We start from the raw sequence: 19,663 nt of genomic DNA, 5'->3' as shown, positions 1-19,663 counted from the left end.
TGAGTGCAAAGCTTGAAGCCCAAGCAGGGAGACTGCAGAGGCACCCGTGAAATGCTCTCTTACATGTTTGACAGTTGTCTGTTTCCTCCATCTGAGATATGAGGGGCGAGATGGCCCATGAGATGAGAACAGCTAGAAGGGACACCTCAGAAAACCACTCCCTTAATCAGTGTGGCTTTTAACACTTATATAAATGGGTCTGCTCAGTATCTGGTCCAGAGGTTGCTAATGTTTTTTTGTTTTCTGTTTTTGCTTCATTCTCTTTCCTTTTACCTTCATGCCTTTATTAATTTTATTATATCTATTGATTCACAAAACAAAAGCAGGACTGAGAGAAGACACATTGCTGCTGCCCAGCTCTGAATGTGTTAAAGCAATAGACAATACAATATATTTCTTTCATAAGAAAGCCACGAGTTTAAATTTATTTTGTTCTTGTAACATAAGAGGAAAGCATTCTTTAATGTTTTGATTTTCATATTTTACCTTTAATTTTTTTTTTAATGGCAGACTGTTTTTTGATGGGGTCTTGTGTAGCCCTTTTACCCTGGAGCTCTGTCTCTATGGGACCAGACTGACATCATCACCTATGCAACAGTCCTCTTGCCTCCACCTTCTGAGTGCTGGGGTTATGCCATCATGCCCGACTTTAACTTTTTGTTTAAGTGGGTGGATATTTTGATTGTTTCTTTGCTTCAGGTTTATTTATTGTACATTTATGTGCACCATGTATGTGCCTAATGCTAGTGGAAGTCAGGAGATAACATTGGGTCCTTTGAAACTGCAGTTAGGGGTGGTTGTGAAACAGTACAGGAGCTGGGAACCAACCGAGTTCTCTGCCAATGCTCCTAGCCAATGAGTCATCTCTATTTCTAGGGTTTTGGTTTTTGTTTTTCTGAGGCAGCCTCAGAGTGTTGCCCAGGCTAGCCTTTATCTCACCTGTCTCATCCTTCCTAGTACTGAGATTATAGGCTTGAGCTGTTGTGTCCAGTTTAACATTCTTGTTTTTTAACGTAGAGTTGTTTTTCTCATCTAAGAATGCAGCGGCTCAACAGAGAAATGAGAGTCCTCCATAGTCTTGGCTTCTACTGACTTCCTTAATTTGATTACATCTGATTTCATTTCCTAGGATAGTAATTTTTCCCACTGTTATTTCTCATGCGTTGAGTTTTCTTCAGTCATTTATAACAATTCCTCAACTTTTGTTTCTCCTGTTACAAACATGAAAAGTTTGAAGAAAGATGAACATTCTTGAAGGTAGTAGTTGGTCACTAATCTATTCATCCTACTTTGCTTAGCATAAAGCATTTCTTTGTTGTCTTTGGTCGCTGCCATTGCTTTCATGTCCACTTTCCAGTTTCTCCAAAAGCCGTCAGCATAGTATTTAAGGTTCCAAATACTGTTAAATGTCTACTTGGTGGTTCAGTGATGTCTACTGTGCGAAAAACTCTCACTGTAACCCTTCCCTAAGAAAATTCAATGAGGAAATAGTTATTTTCAAACCATAGTTTAATTTCTCAGATAGTATTTATAGGTAGAGATATTAAAGTTCTAATTAGTGCTATTATTAGTGATAAGCAGCCGCTCTAAGTTCTTCTCTGTTAATAAAAGTGAAAGGACACGTGGAGCTTGAGTAAGTGAAGAGCTCATTCACCTCAGGAGGCTGCTTAACATAGATAAGTTTTAAAGCAGTATAGGAAATAGTTTTAAATACTATGCTTTGAATTGATCCATATTCAGAAACTTAGTCTGCCTTTGCTACTTGATTTACCGTATTAATTGGGCTAAATAACTTGTGCCCACCAAGTGTTTTTAGGTGGTAATGCTTATTTAGGCTGAAACCTGCAATTAAAACAAAATATACGTGACTTCATAAAATTAATGTAGCTCTTGGCTTCCTCCTCTATCCTTCCTTTTGACGTTCTTCCACATGTCCTGCACATAACACCTTTTAAAAAACTAGTGTATGTTAATTGTAAAAGCAATAGGCTTCATTCATTTTCATAATGTATGCATGTACTTTGATTTGCTATTATCTTTTTTAATCTTTCTTTGTATTCCCTTTGCTCTTTCACACCCTGTAATGGTATACTCTTTTGAATTTCATGCCCCTTCTGTCCTGGATTACACAGATGAGAAAAAAATAAACATGTAATATTTGTCATTCTGAAATTGGCTTGCTTTATGTAATATAATCTCTAGTTCTATTCATTTTCCTCTAGACACCATGGTTTCATCCTTTGGCTCAATCAAGCTCTATTGTCTATGTATACCATTGGCTTTATACATTTATCTGTTGATACTGAATCTGATTCTGTGACTTGGCATTTAGTAAAAGTACAGCAGCAAACATGGGTATGTGGGTGTTCATAATAAGGTGACCTTGATTCTCATGGATACATACCCACAAATAGTATCGCTAGATCAGATATCAGGTGTGTTAATTTTTTTCATAGACCCTCCATAGTAACAGGTTTTTCTTTTCTTTTTTCTGTACATTAGTGTTTTGCCTGCATGTGTATCTGTGCGAGGATGCCAGATGTACCAGAACTGGAGTTACAAACAGTTGTGAACTGCCATTTGGGTGCTGGGAATTGAACCTCGTGCCTCTGGAAGAATAGTGCTCTTAACTGCTGAACCATCTCTCTAGCCTTGCCCATAGTAATCATTGACATTCTCACCAACAATGTATTAAGTGTTCCATTTTCCATACATTCTAATCCACATTTGCTGTTTGGTTTTCTTGTTGATAGCCATTCTGCCTGGAGTGAGATGGAATTCTAATGTAACTTTGATTTTTGCATTTCTCTGGTAGTTAAGGATGTTGAACATTATTTTTTGTCTATAGGTAGTTCTTCACTTGTACAGGGTCTTTCCCTATGTTGCCCACATTGTCTTGAACTGAGATCAACATCTTCTTGCTTCCTGGGCCTTCTCATTGCTGGATTAGAGTGAGGGAGGTGGGGAGGCAAAGGGGGAGGGGGGAGTGAATCTGCCTGTCTGTCTGTCTGGAATATCTTCATCTAAATCATCCTGTCAAGAATTTTGGCTTATTTGTTATCTTAAGTATTTACCTTTGAGACCAGGCATGAGTAACATAACAAGAATCACAGCACTTGGTAAGAAAAGGCACGTGAATTTCTTATGATTTCAAGGCCAGCCTGGTTCCACAAGCCAGCCAATATTACATAGTGAGATGCTGACTCAAAAAGCAAAAACAAAACAAAGCACCTTATGTTTGTGTTTCTGTTTTAAGATGCTACTGTGTTCTAGAGCTGGAATTCTGCCTCAACTGTGTACCACAGCAATCCTGTGTATGTATGTGCATTTGAATTAATTAAATGGATAAAACTGAGTCATATGTTTAGCGTAGTACATGGCACCCAATATTTGTTAAATGTTAGGATTTTTTGCTATTTTACAAAGTATATTTTTCTGTCATAAGAATACAACCTTCATTTTTAAAACTTTTTAGTAGTGTGTGTGTGCGCGTGCACACGCCCATACACACCACATCACTTATGTCAGAGAACAACTTGTAGGGGTTGATTCTTCCCTTCCATTGTATTGATCCCAGGGATCCAGCTAAATGGGAAATGATTTGATCTACTGAGGCATCTCGCTAGCCTGAGTACTACCTTCATAAGGATATGAATATACTGTTAGCTTTATAGTTTTAGTGTTTAGCAAATATATGGTTAATACATTTTTCATGGATTGCAGCTGGGCATCGTTTTATTTTTGAGATAGTGTCTCATTATGTAGCCTAGGCTGGCCTTCAACTTAGAAGCCTTCCTGCCTTGATTCCAGATTACTGGCATTATAGGTGTGTGCCACTATATTCGGTGGAATGAATCCTTTCTAGAAAGTCTGAAATAATGATAGAATATGTCAGTGGTTTGGGTGGGGAGGTTTTATATATTTTACATATTTTAAAATTTTTAATAGATATAAAGTTGTTAATTTTAAGTATGGATGCAGTTTAATGGTTGTTAACAATTTCTCAAAATAATGCAGCCACAAAATTTGTCCCCTCCCTCCCTCCCTTCCTTTTTCTTTTTTTGAGACAAAATTTCTCTGTCTTGGAACTTGCTCTGTACACCAGCCTGGACTCAAATCAAGAGATCTGCCTGCTTCTGCCTCCAGAGTGCTGAGATTAGAGATGTGGGCCACCACTGTCTGGATTTAATATTTAAATTTTTCATTTTCATTTCTTTTAATATTACCTATGTTAACCCTCCTGACGTATGAATGACAGGCTGAATGAAATAAAATGAGTTTTATTTTCTTGATCCTTTATATAATTAACTTTAAATGTTTTAAGTTTTTCTCTAATGGGAATAAATTTTAATTAGTCTAACTTTTGATTTTGCCCAAGAAAAATATAACTACCAAAATTCTTACAATATGTTATATCAAGAAAAAAAAAAAAACCAATATGTTATATCACGAATTAATTTTAGAGTTTCAGAGAACTGTGTATGGGTTGAACAGTGACTTGAAAATTAACAAGAGTTAGGTAGTTACTAACTGGAAATTATTAGGTAGCTATTAATAGGAAAGTATTAGACCCTGTATTCCATTAAGAGCAGGAGACATGTTTAAACTCAGCATAATGATATAAACATGATAAATATTTTTAAATTAAAAGCCATGCATACCTTTGAGAAAGAAATAGTATTCTGGATTATGTATGACCCAGTTGCTTGAACTTTTTATGACTGTTGTCTTTTGCTTCAATTTAAGATTTTGTAACCGTATGACAAATTTAAAAATTACAAATTGTTTTTAAATCCTACACTAAAGTTTACCTGCAACCTCCCGAGTTTGTATTCCTTCCCCTCATTTATATCTTTTATACTTTGCATATTTCTATGGCTTAAGAATAAACCTTTGGCCAGTTTGGCAGCTCTTTGGAATTCTAATTAACAACACTGCTTAGTCCAGTGTGAATTTTGTGAATTCACAACCATTACTACATGTAATAGGCAAAGCCTGATTTCTAACATATAAGGAGACTTAGAGCTCTAAGAAGCCTTATATACTCTTTCACAGAACCTCAAATATAAAAGTCCTTGGTTTGAGATGGGTTTACCTTTGGTTTATACTGTCATATCTGTACTTTGCAAAGAATTTCTTCCTTCCTTCCTTCTTTCTTTCTTTCTTTTTGCTTTGTTTTTCGAGACAGGGTTTCTCTGTTTAGCATTGGCTGTCCTGGACTAGCTGTGTAGACCAGACTGGCCTTGAACTCAAAGCAGTCTGCCTGCCTCTGCCTCCCGAATGCTTCAGTTTTCATATTTTCATGAATATATAAGAAGAGTTTCTTCCTTTTCAGGTTGTAATGTTTAAATAAGATACTAACTAGATCTTAAAACTCTCAGTAGTTCATAGGTGATTATTCATTTTGCAGTACGTATTGTGTTAGCGTTTTTAAAATTCAGTCAATATTATTAAAATCCTTATCTGACCCCAAAATCAGAAGACGGCAGAATAAAGTAATGTTATCAAAAATTTGGGCAAAGTTTTCTGTACAAATTAAGACAGCTGAGAAGAAATAATGTCTATCTTGTTATCTCATATAGAGAAAGGATTTATATTGTAGTTGGGTAAATAAAATTGTATAGTAATTTAGAATATGATACATGGTATGGAGAAAAATTAAACATGTTATAGTATTTAGATGAAGAGTTGGTGAAGGACTTGAATAAAGAATCCTGAACACTGCAGATGGCAGTGACAGGATAGCAGTTTCAAAGCCTGCTTGAGCAAGTGTGAGGGTATCCTGGGCAACATAGTAAGACCCTGTCTTAAAATAAAGAACAGAAATAGAACTGGAGATAAAGTACTTGCTTCACTGTTTGAGTGTGGTGTTACACACCTTTAATTCCAGCACTCAAGCCAGTGGCTGGTAGATATTTCTGAGTTCTAGGCTAGCCTAGTCAACAATAGTGAGTTCCAGGCCAACCAAGACTACCTAGTGAGATCCTGTTGTAAAAATCTACCCATTCTGTAGATGGGGAAACTGAAGTGTACACAGAAAGAGAGGGGAGGGAGACGGAGGGGGAGCGGCGGGGGGCAGGGAGGGGAGAATGTATGTCAGAGACTGTAAAAACAACCCTACAACCCTGATCCATCTTCTTGGGAAATGCTATATAGCAATATTGAGCCCCCCCTATGAGTGTGTGTATTTAAAAATACTATATCAAAAGATAAAATTGTGATTTTTGCCAAGCTGCAAAAGGAGTCCATATGTAGTATAGAAAAATTAGAGCTATGGATATTATTGAGTTTACTCTGATAAGAGTAAGTAGGCTAAGGAAAAAAGAAGATGGAAGAGCAAGACAGAGGGCCAGAAGAGATGGCCCAGTGGTTAAGAGCGCTTGCTTAACTCTAACAAAGGACCTAGGTTCTTCTGTTCCTAGTACCTACATGGCAGCTTTAACTCCAGTCAGTTCTAAGGGATTTAATGCCATCATCCTACCTCTCTGGATACCTACAGACATGTGCATATATACACTCAAGTGTGCATATGCACACATTCACATAAAATAGATAATTTTTTTTAACCCGAGAGATACATATTAGGCATTTGCGATGGTGTCAGAGAGAGAGAGAGATATAATGATAAATTGGCCAGAAGAGTTGCAGAGGAGATAATGAAAGGTAGTAAGAGTTGGAGAAGTGAATGTATAATTTGGAAACATCTTAGTAGATGAACCATTTTACTAAGATGGAACTGGAGTATGTTTGTGAAAGATTAGAAAATGAAGTTTTGGGTAAAAGTTTGAGAAAGCTTAATGTACAGGTGGGTGGAAACAAAAAAAGTTTTTCTCTGGATGGTAGTATATGGGTAAAATTTTTTTTTTTAATTTTTGTAGACTATGAGAAGACAACGAAATGAAGTTGTAGTCGAATTAAGGAAAGTAAGTATGGCTACTATTGGTATTTTGAGAAATAGTTCTGATAACAACATATATAGAAAATATTAAGAATTATATTTTTTGTAAAACATACAACCTGTTGTATAACAGAATTGTATTTGTTGAATATAGTTAAGCTTTTTCAATATCAAATGCTCCCATCTCTTTTTCTTTCAAACAAATTTTGTTGCTGTTGTTTAAATCTGGAAGGCTATTAAAATTAGCAAAATAGAATTTTTCCAATTTCCAATTTTTGTAAGTTTTAATTACTTGTATAAAGTCTAAGTCATAGAGATACTCTTAAACTAAATTGTTTAGTATTAATAGGTAATAGTTCTGATTTTTGACTTGTTACATTTTAGTTTCATCAACTTTTTAAATATTAAAATAGACTAAAATTGAGTCTATACTTGTTTTTATTTGCTCTAAATATTTCAAGTAAAATTTAAATGATCCTTGATTTTTGTTGGTTTTTGGCTGATTTTGAACTGATAAGCTTTTGCTTTGACTTTGCTTTTAGGTGATAGATGCTTCCAAGTGATGTGTAAAATGGTTTAGTACTTTTGAGTAAATATATGTATATTTGATTCTGGCTTAAACTGCACTATCCACTTTAGTAAAACTTTTGTTTTTACAGTAATTCACAGCTCATTGGAAATGAATAGTGTTGTGGTTTGGGATTCAAATTAGTGTTAAATCGGTGCTTATTTCACAACTTAATTTTTATCTTTTGCATTTGTTTTATTTACTTTTATTTTTTGGTTTTTCAAGACAGGGTTTCTTTGTGTAGCCTTGACAGTCCTGGACTGTAGACCAGGCTGGCCTTGAACACACAGAGATTGACCTGCCTCTGCCTTCCAAGTGCTGGGATTAGAGGTGTGCACTACCACTGCCTGGATTGTTTTTAGTTTGTAGGCACAGGGTTGCTTAACTTTTATATGAAAATAGTTAACTGCTTTTTTTTTTTTTCCTTATCTGGAATTCTTTGACTTTTTTTTCCTTAAAGAATAAAAGAGATGAACATCTCTTAAAGAGAAGGAATGTACCACATGAAGATATCTGTGAAGACTCTGACATAGATGGTGATTATAGAGTGGTAAGTTACCTTATGCTGGTAACTGAAAACTTGTAGTGGAAGATTTTCTATAAAGAGTTCTTAAAGATTACCTTTTGACTTTGTTTTCTCTTTAACTTCTTTCCAGCAAAATACCTCTCTAGAAGCTATTGTTCAAGTAAGTTGGGTTTTATTCACCTTTCTCTGTAATCTCTGGACTAAACAACTAATTATTGTATATCCATATGATAAATTGTTTTACTTTTCTTTTTTTTTTTTTTTATAGAATGCTTCAAGTGATAACCAAGGAATTCAATTAAGTGCAGTTCAAGCTGCTAGGTGAGTTAAATGATCAAATTCAAGTTCTTCAGGCCTCTACTTAGGTAGCTAAGGCTTCTAACAGTGCTGATAGTAGTCAAACAGTAAATTGAGTTATAAGCGTACTGTATTGTATACACACACACACTCACTCACACACTAGTGGTTTTTGTTTGTTTAGTGCCAAGTCATTTGCACATTTCAGTCGTGAAACTTTTGTTATCATATTTTTAGGAAAAAAGCCAGAAAAACATAGTGAGGTGCTGAGGAGAAAGCTCAACCTGGAAATGGAAAGTGCTTGCTATGCAAGCACAAGAACCCAAGTTAAGTCCCCAGAGCCCATGTAAAAAGCTGAACATGTAGTGCTGGCCTGTAATCCTAGCCCTGGAAGTGGAGAATAGGCCTGTCCTTGGGGCTCCCTCACCAGTCAGCATAGCCAGTGAAAAACCCTGTTTGAAAACACAAGGTGGGTGGCTCCTGAAGAAGAGAATCTAAGATTGACCTCTTGCTTTCACATATATGTGCATGCACATAAAGGAATGCACACATATGAACACACACCTTTGTATTAACTAGTATATTGAGGAAAACATTTCATGCTATAATACAACATAATTGTATTATATTTATGTATATATTTATGAATATAGAAGGATTGTTCATACAAAAGTATCATTTAAACAAGTTACTGGTTCTAGTTGATAAGATTTCAAATTGCAAGAAGTTTTCATAGAGCCATGATCTTATCAAATATGTGACTCTTTTGTATTTTATTACATGCCCTACTTAATGTGTGTTTACCTTAACTAAGACAAACGGGGAAATTGTAAAGCTTCATTATTGTATCCCATAGGCTAAAGAACTTCTTAGAAACAGTTTAATATAAGGCAGATCTTACTTTGAAAAAGTAAGTCTATGTTTGTAAGAAGGATGATTAAGAGGCTAATTGTGGTCAAAGTATGAACTGTGGGTTTCAGGGAAATCCTGAGAAAATTTCAGGGATATATAAGATTAAATTGATTTCAAGATAATTTTAGGATTTACTATTTACACTTTTTCACTGTGTTGACAATGTTACTGCTTAAGGAACTAACTATAGGTAAAACTATTGAAGCCTTAACACACATCAAGGCCCTAGCACCAAAGTGATTTCATAATCTATTTTGTAGATAATATACCCTTATTATCAGATGAGAAAAAGCAGGGTCTGGAGAAATGGCTCAGTGCTTAAGAACATTTGCTGTTCTTACAGAAGACCAGGTTCAATTTTCAGCACCCATATGGCAGCTCATAACTGCCCATAACTACAGTTTTAGAGGGCCTGACACCTTCTGACATCCTTCGTCACAAGGCATTTATGTTATGCACAGACACACATGCAAGCAGAAATATCATATACATCAAATTAATCCTTAAAAGTTTAAGTAAGATAAAAGCCCCTGATTTCAGCCAGGTGTGGTGGAACACACACATTCAGGGAGACAGAGGCAGGAGGATTTCTGTGAGTTCGAGGCAAGCCTGGTCTACAAAGCTAGTCCAGGACAGCCAAGATCTCGAAAAACAAAACACAAAACAAAAAGCTCCTGATTCTAAAATCGCCCTCAGTAATGCAGTAAAACATTTTTATCTATTATATCTTTACACTTAATGTTCTAAAGCATCCTTGATTGAAAAAGATTAAGTCAGATTTTTCTCCACTTTTAATTTATATTTGTGCTAAGGACTATATTATTCACAATACTGTAAGATTTTAATAGACTATTTTTATTCTTTATAGAAACATTTATTGTATCCATACAGCATATTTTGATTATATCTACTTCTTACTTCCTCTAGTTTCCCTTGCCTTCCTCCTCTACATACCCCCTTTCTAAACTTCATGTTCTCCATTTAAAAAAAAAAAAGGGTTCTTTAAATAACCTGAGTCCAATTAGTGCTTCCCGTTCCGTATGCCCACAAGTGTGAGGCCATCAACTGCTGCTTCGCCTGTCACTGGCCCCACCTCCAAGAAGAGATGACTGTCTCTCAGTAGCCACCCACTGCCTCCAGCTTCTTTGCTAGTAGTGAGGCCTTGTGAGCACCTCCCTCATCTGTGCTGGAAGGAAAGCTTGATCTTGTGAAAGTAACCATAGCTGCTGTGAGTTTATGAGTGCCACTGTGACCTGATGACACCATTTTACAGCACTGGTCTTGGTCCTCCGTCTCTTACATACACTCATTGCCTGCTTCTCTGATGTTCCCTGGCCCGTGAAGGAAAAGCATGTTGATATGGCTGTCCTGTTTTTGGCTGAACACTCAAATGTCACTTATTCCTAATACTTTGACCAATTATAGGTCTCTGTAGTAACCATTACAAAAAAAAGAAAAAGAAAGAAACAAAAAAAACCAAAACCCACTTCTGATGAACCTCAAATCTATGGATATAAACATAATTAGAAGGCAATTTGGCAGCATGATGATTTAGCCAAACTACATTTATGGGTTTCCCCCTAAGGCCTAGGACCTCCCTAGCCATGGGCTTTTGACCAGGTTTACAGTACCTTGTATAAATTCCCTTCTGTGGAACAGGGCCCAAATCTAATTAGAAAGCAGTTGGTGGCCCTGGTTAACAGTCAGGCTACGATTGTATCAGTGGTACATCTTCCTGGCATGTCGCATGATGAGTCCTGCACTGATTACAACCATTGGTGTCTGTTTCCTCTACCCCACCCCATGCCACAGTAGCCTACATTGTACCTTCCCACACTGTGAAAACTAGTTAATACAGAAGAGGTTTCCAGGTCAGTTCCAGATGTCCTGGTAGCAAAGTATAATACATTTTTTCTTTAAGAAGTTTAGATTCGGGCTAGAGGTTAAGAGCACTGACTCCTCTTCCAGAGATCCTGAGTTCAATTCCTGGCAACTACATGGTGGCTCAAAAAATGTCTATAATGAGATCTGATGCCCTCTTCTGGCCTGCAGGTGTATATGCAGACAGACCAGTGTATATAATAATAAATACAATCTTTTTTTTAAAAAAAGACTTTATATATAGAGAGAGGAGATGCAGTGGTACTAGGCTTCAGTTAGGTAAAGTGCAGCTATTTTATGCAATAGTTGAAAGACAAGACAAGGAGTTTTATGTTCATAAGATAGTAAATAAGCAACTATCCCTGAGTTTATATAGGGTTTATTAAACCTTATCTTTATAGTTATACAGCAAGTTCCAATAAAGAAAAGGTTTGTGTTAGGACATTCAGTACAGTTAAGCCTGTTGTCTCTCACATAGGAAAATAGGCACCAAGCTTTTATTTTTATCCTTTAAGTTCCATGGAAGCAGACTTTATCTTGCTTTCCTTAGTATCATTAGCATATCTTGAGTATTTTCTTATATTGCTGTATTTATTCCTATTTTTTAACTTGCAGAGATAAAAAGCATTGGGTTTTTGTGATATTTAATAGTGTATAAAGTGGGATGAGTTGAACACTGTGATCACTTTAAACACACTCTTTAGATTCTTTGTATGGCCTGGTGTGCATAATTTTGGATATTTTGAAAAACCTATTCCTTTTTTGTCAATATAAATGTTACTCTGTTTGTCTACCTTTTTTTCTCAGTTTAACGTTTAACACCAAACATAGCACATGTAAAAGCCTTTAGTTATGCCAAGCATAGTGTCACACGCCTTCAATCCCAGCACTCAGGAGGCAGAAGTAATGAGTTTGAGGCTAGTGTGTCTATATAATGAGTTCCAGTACAGCCAGGAAAAAAATAATAAATAAAAGTATATACATAAGCAATATCTTTTTAGTTAACATATTCAGAATTGTGGTGAGGGAATAGTGTTATACTAATGAAAGTGGCAAAATATCTACCATATTTTTCTAGTTATTGCCCCTATTTGTAAATTTAATTTATTAATTACTTTTTATGATCAGAGAAAATATTGCATTATATGAAGTGTAATAAGTAACTTCCAAAGTGTATACTTCCATCTTTTCAGATTTACAACAATATCTATATCCAGTGTGAAGTTGATTTAATTGTAGTAATACATGTCATCAAGCTGACATGAGGTATCTATCTTGCAGGAAGCTTTTGTCCAGTGATCGAAATCCACCAATCGATGATTTAATAAAATCTGGAATATTGCCTATTTTAGTTCATTGTCTTGAAAGAGATGATAAGTAAGTATATAATTATTATTATTTTAAATTACAATCTTTGGAAAGGGTAGATATTCTAGTTTAATCTTTAAAAAGAAAAGACTCAAAAGGTAGAGGCAGGAGGATCAGGAGTTCAAAGTGATCCTTGGCCATACATAATCAGTTCATGGAAAATCTGGACACTAAAGACCCTGTCTCAAACAAAGCAAGCACAATGATGTATGCATGTAATCTGAGAAGTAGGGAAGCTCAGTTCAAGGCCACCCAGGGCTTTGTAAAGAGAGTTTCTTTTAAAAAGAAATAAAAGGGTTATGGGATAGAATTGAAAGTTAAAATTAAAGTAGAAATGAAAAACAAATTCAAATGATTTGGAACTTGGAACTTTGAAAACTGGCATGTTAAGTACTTGAAAACTAAGGAATAATATGAAAGTGTCTTAATAAAGATGTCTGGCTTTCATATTGAGATGATTGGGTTATGTTTTTAAGGGTAGATGGATAAATAACCTTTTGAACAATGGTTCAAATACTAGAAGGAAGAAATGATTGGTAGACATTAGGTGGTGTGAAGTGTGCGGTGTAAACTCACTTGTTCTTTGGTAGTCCTTCTTTACAGTTCGAAGCTGCGTGGGCTTTGACAAACATTGCATCTGGAACATCTGAACAGACACAAGCAGTGGTTCAGTCCAGTAAGTTGTTAATTAACAAAGTTGTGGTTTTTCTCCCCATTGATAAAAAATAAACTGTGTTGGCCAGGCATAGTGGGTGGCACATGCGTTTAATCCCAACACTTAAGAGGCTGACGTTGGGAGATGATGAGTTGGAAGCCTGCCTGGGCTAGAATAATGAAAGCTCGTCTCATAAATAAATAAATCCATAAAGTACCTATATATCCATATAGACTAACTTTTACCCATAGGGTATAGGGTTGTCAAAACAGCTGCCTTAAGAATGCTACTCTACTCATTGTGTTCTATTGACTGGTAAACTCATTCAGCAAAGTTCTTTTGATGCCTTTTTATATGATTTAGAAGAGGTGGACAGATATATTATTCAACTAGTAAGCATTTTACATTTGCCACGTGCGGTGTTATTTAGAAATTATCTTAAATCCTACTAAAACTGGTTTTGTATTTTGCGTATAGAATTAACAGGTTGGGTAGGTATTGCAGTTCTGCCACAGTGCCATAGTCTCTTTCACTGTTTTACTTGGTTCTTATTGAGTAGAAAGAGGCTGAGCTCTTTTGTTGTTACTTGTTTTCTTTTGTTAAAGCAGGGCCTCATTGTAGCCCAGGCTGGGCTCAAACTCACTGTGTTAGGTACACTATCCTTGAATGTCTCATCTTCCTGCTTCCAACCTCCTTCTAACTAGGTATTGTGTGCCATTCCCAGCTAGAAAAGGGTGTTGGGTTTGTTTCTCGTTGCTGTCTTGTTTAGTATCCAAAACTAAAGGATAAAGGAGGTATATTTATTATGAGCACGGTTGTTCTACATACATATAAATTATGTAGTGCTCTTTGGAGCATTGTTTGAACACAGAAAGAAAAGTCCAGTCAGAGGTGTGATGTTATCCACTCAGATCTGTGGAACTAATTTCTTTGTTTATTGTACACTTAGCCAGCTTCAGAAGCTCTCAGTGTGCCCTGAGAATCACTGACCTAATGGCTTATATAGTGCTAATTTAAATTTTCCTGTCCAAGAGTTACTTAAGCAAGACAAGATGGCTCAGCAGGGAAAGTACTTGTTGACAAACTTTATGACCTGACTTTACTCCCTAGGACTCACATGGTAGGAAAGAACTGGCTTTTGCAGCTTGTGCTCCGACTTATGCACAACACACACACACACACACACACACACACACACACACACACACACACCACTACACTACACTACACACACACACACACACACACACACACACACACAGCCATACATACCACACAAACACACACATACACTCATTCTCTCTCTAGCTAAATGTAACAAAAAACATTTTTAAAAAACAGAAATTGCTTAAAAAGCAGGTTTTCTGACCTAGTTTGAAGGTGACACTTAATAAGCAATTAATCGTAAACTGGGATTCAGTCTGGGCTAGACCGTAGTGCAATGGTAGAACATGAGGGCAACTTGTAGACTGCACTCAGTTCAGTCTCTGATGCCGAACAAACAATTGCAATTAAGGCCAAGTTTAATTTGGAATTATTTATATGTTAAAATTTTCTTTGATGCTGGTTTTCCTGTCAATTATTTCAATAACAAAATGATGTTTTAAAATGGTTGTGATAGTTTCTGTTACATTTTCTTGGGGTTTCTGCCAAAAAACAAAAAATAATTGAAGGTCCTTACACTATCTTCATTTTCAATTCTCTTTCAGATGCTGTGCCACTTTTCCTGAGGCTTCTGCATTCACCCCATCAGAATGTCTGTGAGCAGGCAGTGTGGGCATTGGGAAATATTATAGGTTTGTATGGAACTTGGAATGCTAATCCAATAAATTGCATAAATCATATACTAGCCAATAAAATGACTACTAGTGGTTGAGAAGTAATTTCTTGTCATTTCTAGTTTTTGTGACATTGCAGAAAAGTTTTAATTGTGACTGTATAAGTGTAAAGCAACAATAAACAGAAGGAGCATATTTGTTGCCAAAGTTATACTATGATATCTTTTTGTTGGTAGTCGACTCTTAATTATCTAAAGGATTATAAAATATGTAAATCACTTAGATTTTGTTTTATATTCATGCCCACTTTATTAACTTTCCTCATCTAATAATAACAGTAGGCAAACTTTAAGATAGCTTTTCTTTTTTGTTTTGTTTGTTTTTGTTTTTCAAGACAGGGTTTCTCTGTAGTCTTGGCTGTCCTGGACTCACTTTGTAGACCAGGCTGGCCTCGAACTCACAGAGATCTGCCTGCTTATACCTCCTGAGTGCTAGGATTAGTTTTTCTCTTTCTCTTTATAGCATACTTGAGAAATCTAAAAATTTTTTATAAAGAGATTAAAATTTACTAATATATAAATTATAATCATATTGTTATGAATTAACAGGAAGTATCTAATAGCCTAATTAATTGTTGAACATTATAATCATTACAAATAACGGAGGAAGAGTATTTGTTAAAACCTTAGTATTTTAAGCATTTGTTTTTAAACTAGAGATATTTTTGTTTGTTTATGGTTATCTGCCTTCAAATTCATGATCCTCCTCCCTTAGCTGGAGAATCTATTCCCCAGCCCCAAGTTTCCGGGATTGCAAGACTATATCCCCATGTCTGTTTATAGAAGGCTATTATTAACCCAAACTTAAAAATTCAAAAAACTAATTCCAGCACAGAGGAGGCTGAGGCATGAGAATTGCTGTGAGTTCAAGGCTAGCCTGTACTACATAGCAAGACCCTGTTTGAAGAAAATCAAAGAACTGTTGCTGTTCAGTGGTGGTACACTTTTAATCCTAACACTCAGGAGGATGTGTCAGGTGGATCTCTGAGTTTGCAGCCAGCGTGGTCTACAGAGCAAGTTCCAGGAGCCAGGGCTACACAGAGAAACCCTTTCTGAAAAATAAATAAAAATCATAACTAATAATGGAAAAATAATTCCGGAATATGGCTTTGAAATGTTTTTAAAGGTCTCATTTATTTGATAAAGAAGGATTTTGGATTTTTTTTTTGAAATTATGACATTGTAATTTATGTGTACATATATGTGTGCATGTTTGCATGTGTACTGCAGCATACATGTGAAGATCAGAGAACAACTGAGAGCATGGCGTCTTTATTCCACATGTATTCTGGGTATTGAAATCAGGTTGTTAGACTTGGTGGCAATACCTTTACTCATCAAGCCATCTCAATAGCTCTAAACATTTTTCAAGATTCAAGATTGTTCTTAAATGGAGTGTTTTGTTTGTTTTGAGACAGTTATCTTGCTGTGTTTCCCAGGCTGACTTTGAACTCACTATGTAGCCCAGGTTGCATTGAACTCAGCAATTTTCCTGCCTAAGCCTCTTGAATTCTGAGGTTTCAGGCATGTGCCCCCACAATCGGCTGCATATTTATTGCCCCTTTCTAGGTCCAACCTGAAAATATTATGATTGGAGGTGTGTGTGGGCAGCTTGCTCTGTAAACTTGCTAGTGTAGGGTTCACTGCTCTTAAAAATGACATTGCATACGTAGATGCCTCCCTCCTTGGCTCTTATGCCAAGCTTTAGATATAAAGCTGTTAAAGTAGTGATTCTCAAGCTTTTTAATGCTGCCATCTTTTGCCACAGTTCCTCATGTTGTGGTGACTCTACAATCACAAAAATTATTTTTCTGATACTTCATAACTATAATTTTGCTACCATTAGGCATCATAAATATGACATGCAGAATGTCTGATATGTGACACCTCCCACAAGGTGTTGCAACCCACAGAGAGAACCATTGTATTAAAGAAACATAATATTTGTTTTTGTTTTTATTCTAATTATATTTTAGAATTAATTGAAATACATCACCAGATACTGTAGTACAAGAAAGTAGGTTTGTTTTTCTTGTTAGGTTGTTTAGTATTGCTTTTGATAATAGGTATCATGTAGCTTAGGTTGACTTTAAACTCATTATGTAGCTAAAGCTAGCCTGTCTCCATTCTCCTGACTCTGCCTCCAAAATGCTGGGGTTAGACTTGTACCAGCACACTAGACCTTAATATTGTGTCATGACAAAAATATGAATTATGCATACATTTTCTCGATAGTTATTTAGACATAATCTAGTATTAATTTGAAAGCCTTTGTTCAACTAAATATCATTGAGGTGACAGCAACATGTTTGTTCAAGGTATTTGAAAGAATTTTTAGGCTGCCACACCTTAGGGGCATAAATGCATCCTCTAAGTGAGCCGCTTATAAAGGCACAGATAGGTAGAAGTAATATGAACATGTCTTTAATGCTAATTCTCTTGGTCCAAAGACCTAGGATGTCTACTTGTTAAATTCCTAGTAATTTTATAAAAAGAGATATCAAGAGATTAGGAGCTGCATAATTGTACCCAGTGCTTTATGTTTTCTGAAAAAGCTTAGTGTTGATTTCTCTTATTAAATTAATCCTTTCTACAGGTGATGGCCCTCAATGTAGAGATTATGTGATAAGTCTTGGAGTTGTAAAACCTCTACTTTCATTCATAAGTCCATCTATTCCTATAACATTCTTAAGAAATGTTACCTGGGTTATGGTCAACTTATGTCGCCACAAAGACCCACCACCACCAATGGAGACAATTCAGGAGGTAAACCAAAGAAAAAATATTTAGATACCTCTTTTTTGTATTTTAAATCTGTGTATGTTTAAATGGTACATATTTCTCTCCTCAGATTCTTCCAGCTCTTTGTGTATTAATTCATCACACAGATGTAAATGTGAGTAAATTCTTCTCTTTGTTTACTTACATATGTATGTGTGTGTGTATACACATATGTACTGACTCCCACTATGATAGAGAAGAAACATGAAAATAACATGTAGTTGTATTCTCTCATACTTTACCTTTTCAAGAATTGAGGTATATATTTGGTATATTTACATTTATTCTGTTTCTTATATGACAAACTGTAGCTTCAGTGAGGCATCAAACCTATCATAAACATGCAGTTAGTTATTTCCTTTCATTATCATGATTGTTAATGACCATTAGGATTACCCTGTCTAGCAGCCTGACTTTTGAATGTGTGTGTGTGTGTGTGTGTGTGTGTGTGTATCAAACTATGAAAACCTGCTGCTCCTCAGTTCCACTTTTCAACCTTATTTCTCTAATAAAAGCTAAGTTCTTCAATTAAATGTAAATTTCAGTGTGCCGTTTTTCAAAGGTTGCAAGAACATTTATAACTACTGGAATATCGAACAACTTTGCTGTCTTTTTTTTCCCCCCGCTTGTTTACTTACCACAAGATGAGCTTGTGCCTCAGTTTGCCTCAGTTTTTTATTTTTAACAGGTCTTGAATATTCACTTCTCATTTGAATTTTTCTTTTTAGGACTATCACAAATACTGTATCATTTACTAAATAATATTTACTATATGTATAGCCTTTTAAAATTAGAACTAGTTGTTCTTAATTCAGCTCTCAGAGAAGTAAAAAGAGAAGTTATACTTTAGTTATGATTAGAAAATTTAAAAGCTTTTGTCAGATACAAATATGTAGGAGTTTTAGTTTGATTTGAAGTAGAATTTGGATCTAGGTACGTTAATAACTTATCTAACATTGGTCCTTTAAAGAATGTATCAAGTTTTTATATATAGTCATGAGCAAATAACTTGAATTTTTTTGTCTTTAGCCTATCATGAAGCTCCAGACAAAGATTGTGATTTGCAAATTGAGAAGTAATTGTTTTACATATGTTGATATCACTTTTCTTTCATTTGGTGTTCTCTTTGCTTATTAAGACAGTCTTACTATTTGGCCCAGACTGGCCTCCCTCAAAATCCTTCTGCCTAAAGTTCCCTTATACACCACCATAGTTGGCTGTTGTTGGCTTCTTTTTCTTTGGGGGAAAAGTGCATATGTGTATTTTCAGAACTTTATTTTTTGAATGCCTCCATTCTCACACTCTCACTCAGTGTGTAACTGAGGACAGCTTTTGCACTCTTGTTCTTCCTTTCTCATTTCCTGAGAGCTTGGTTATAGGCATGCACCACCATGGCCAACTGCTTTCTTAAATTTCTAAAGGAACTGTGAAAATGCTGTTTGCCCCTTCTGTAGCATCTTGAGTGTCTTACCTATAATATTGCTTAGGAATTGGAAAGGTTTTAAACTTCTGCTTTTTGATACAGACTTTAAAGGGTTTTGGAGTTCCAGATATAGTTGCTACTCCCGCGGAGGTTTTTGGTAAACAATTGTGTTATTCACAATATTTCTAAATATTACATTTTATTGTTTACCCTACTGTCCTTTGGCCATAGTTTGAAGTAGGGTTTAAAATACAAAGAAAAGTAAAATGCATGACTTTGTGTGTCATAACATTGTCATCATTATAAGTTAATCACAAAGCCCCCCTTCTCCCACAGTAGCGATTATATGAAGTAAGTATTTTTTTCAGGAGCTACTATTTTTATATATTTCTGTCTTATTTATTATCTGTGGTTGGTTGGTTGGTTTTCTATTTAATCTTCTATGTAGTTTGCATGTATAGTTTGCTGAATTAAGATTAGAAATTGATCTAGAATTTGGACTATAATAACTTACACA

At 35.6% G+C, this 19,663-nt stretch overlaps 1 protein-coding gene across 1 annotated transcript in view; it reads left to right on the top strand.

The window, feature by feature from the left end:
* Positions 1-19,663, top strand: part of Kpna4 (karyopherin subunit alpha 4) — a 59,490-nt gene that overhangs the window by 14,849 nt on the left and 24,978 nt on the right. Inside the window, exons 2-10 of the mRNA XM_051157292.1 lie at positions 6,879-6,923; positions 7,927-8,016; positions 8,123-8,152; positions 8,261-8,313; positions 12,364-12,459; positions 13,041-13,126; positions 14,815-14,901; positions 17,539-17,708; positions 17,794-17,838. Coding sequence (XP_051013249.1) covers positions 6,879-6,923; positions 7,927-8,016; positions 8,123-8,152; positions 8,261-8,313; positions 12,364-12,459; positions 13,041-13,126; positions 14,815-14,901; positions 17,539-17,708; positions 17,794-17,838 — 702 coding nt within the window. The remainder of the gene's footprint in view (positions 1-6,878; positions 6,924-7,926; positions 8,017-8,122; positions 8,153-8,260; positions 8,314-12,363; positions 12,460-13,040; positions 13,127-14,814; positions 14,902-17,538; positions 17,709-17,793; positions 17,839-19,663) is intronic.

The sequence above is a fragment of the Acomys russatus genome, chromosome 15 (assembly GCF_903995435.1).
Source record: "Acomys russatus chromosome 15, mAcoRus1.1, whole genome shotgun sequence".
NCBI classification, from domain to species: domain Eukaryota; kingdom Metazoa; phylum Chordata; class Mammalia; order Rodentia; family Muridae; genus Acomys; species Acomys russatus.
This window is presented reverse-complemented; position numbering and strand designations above follow the sequence as displayed.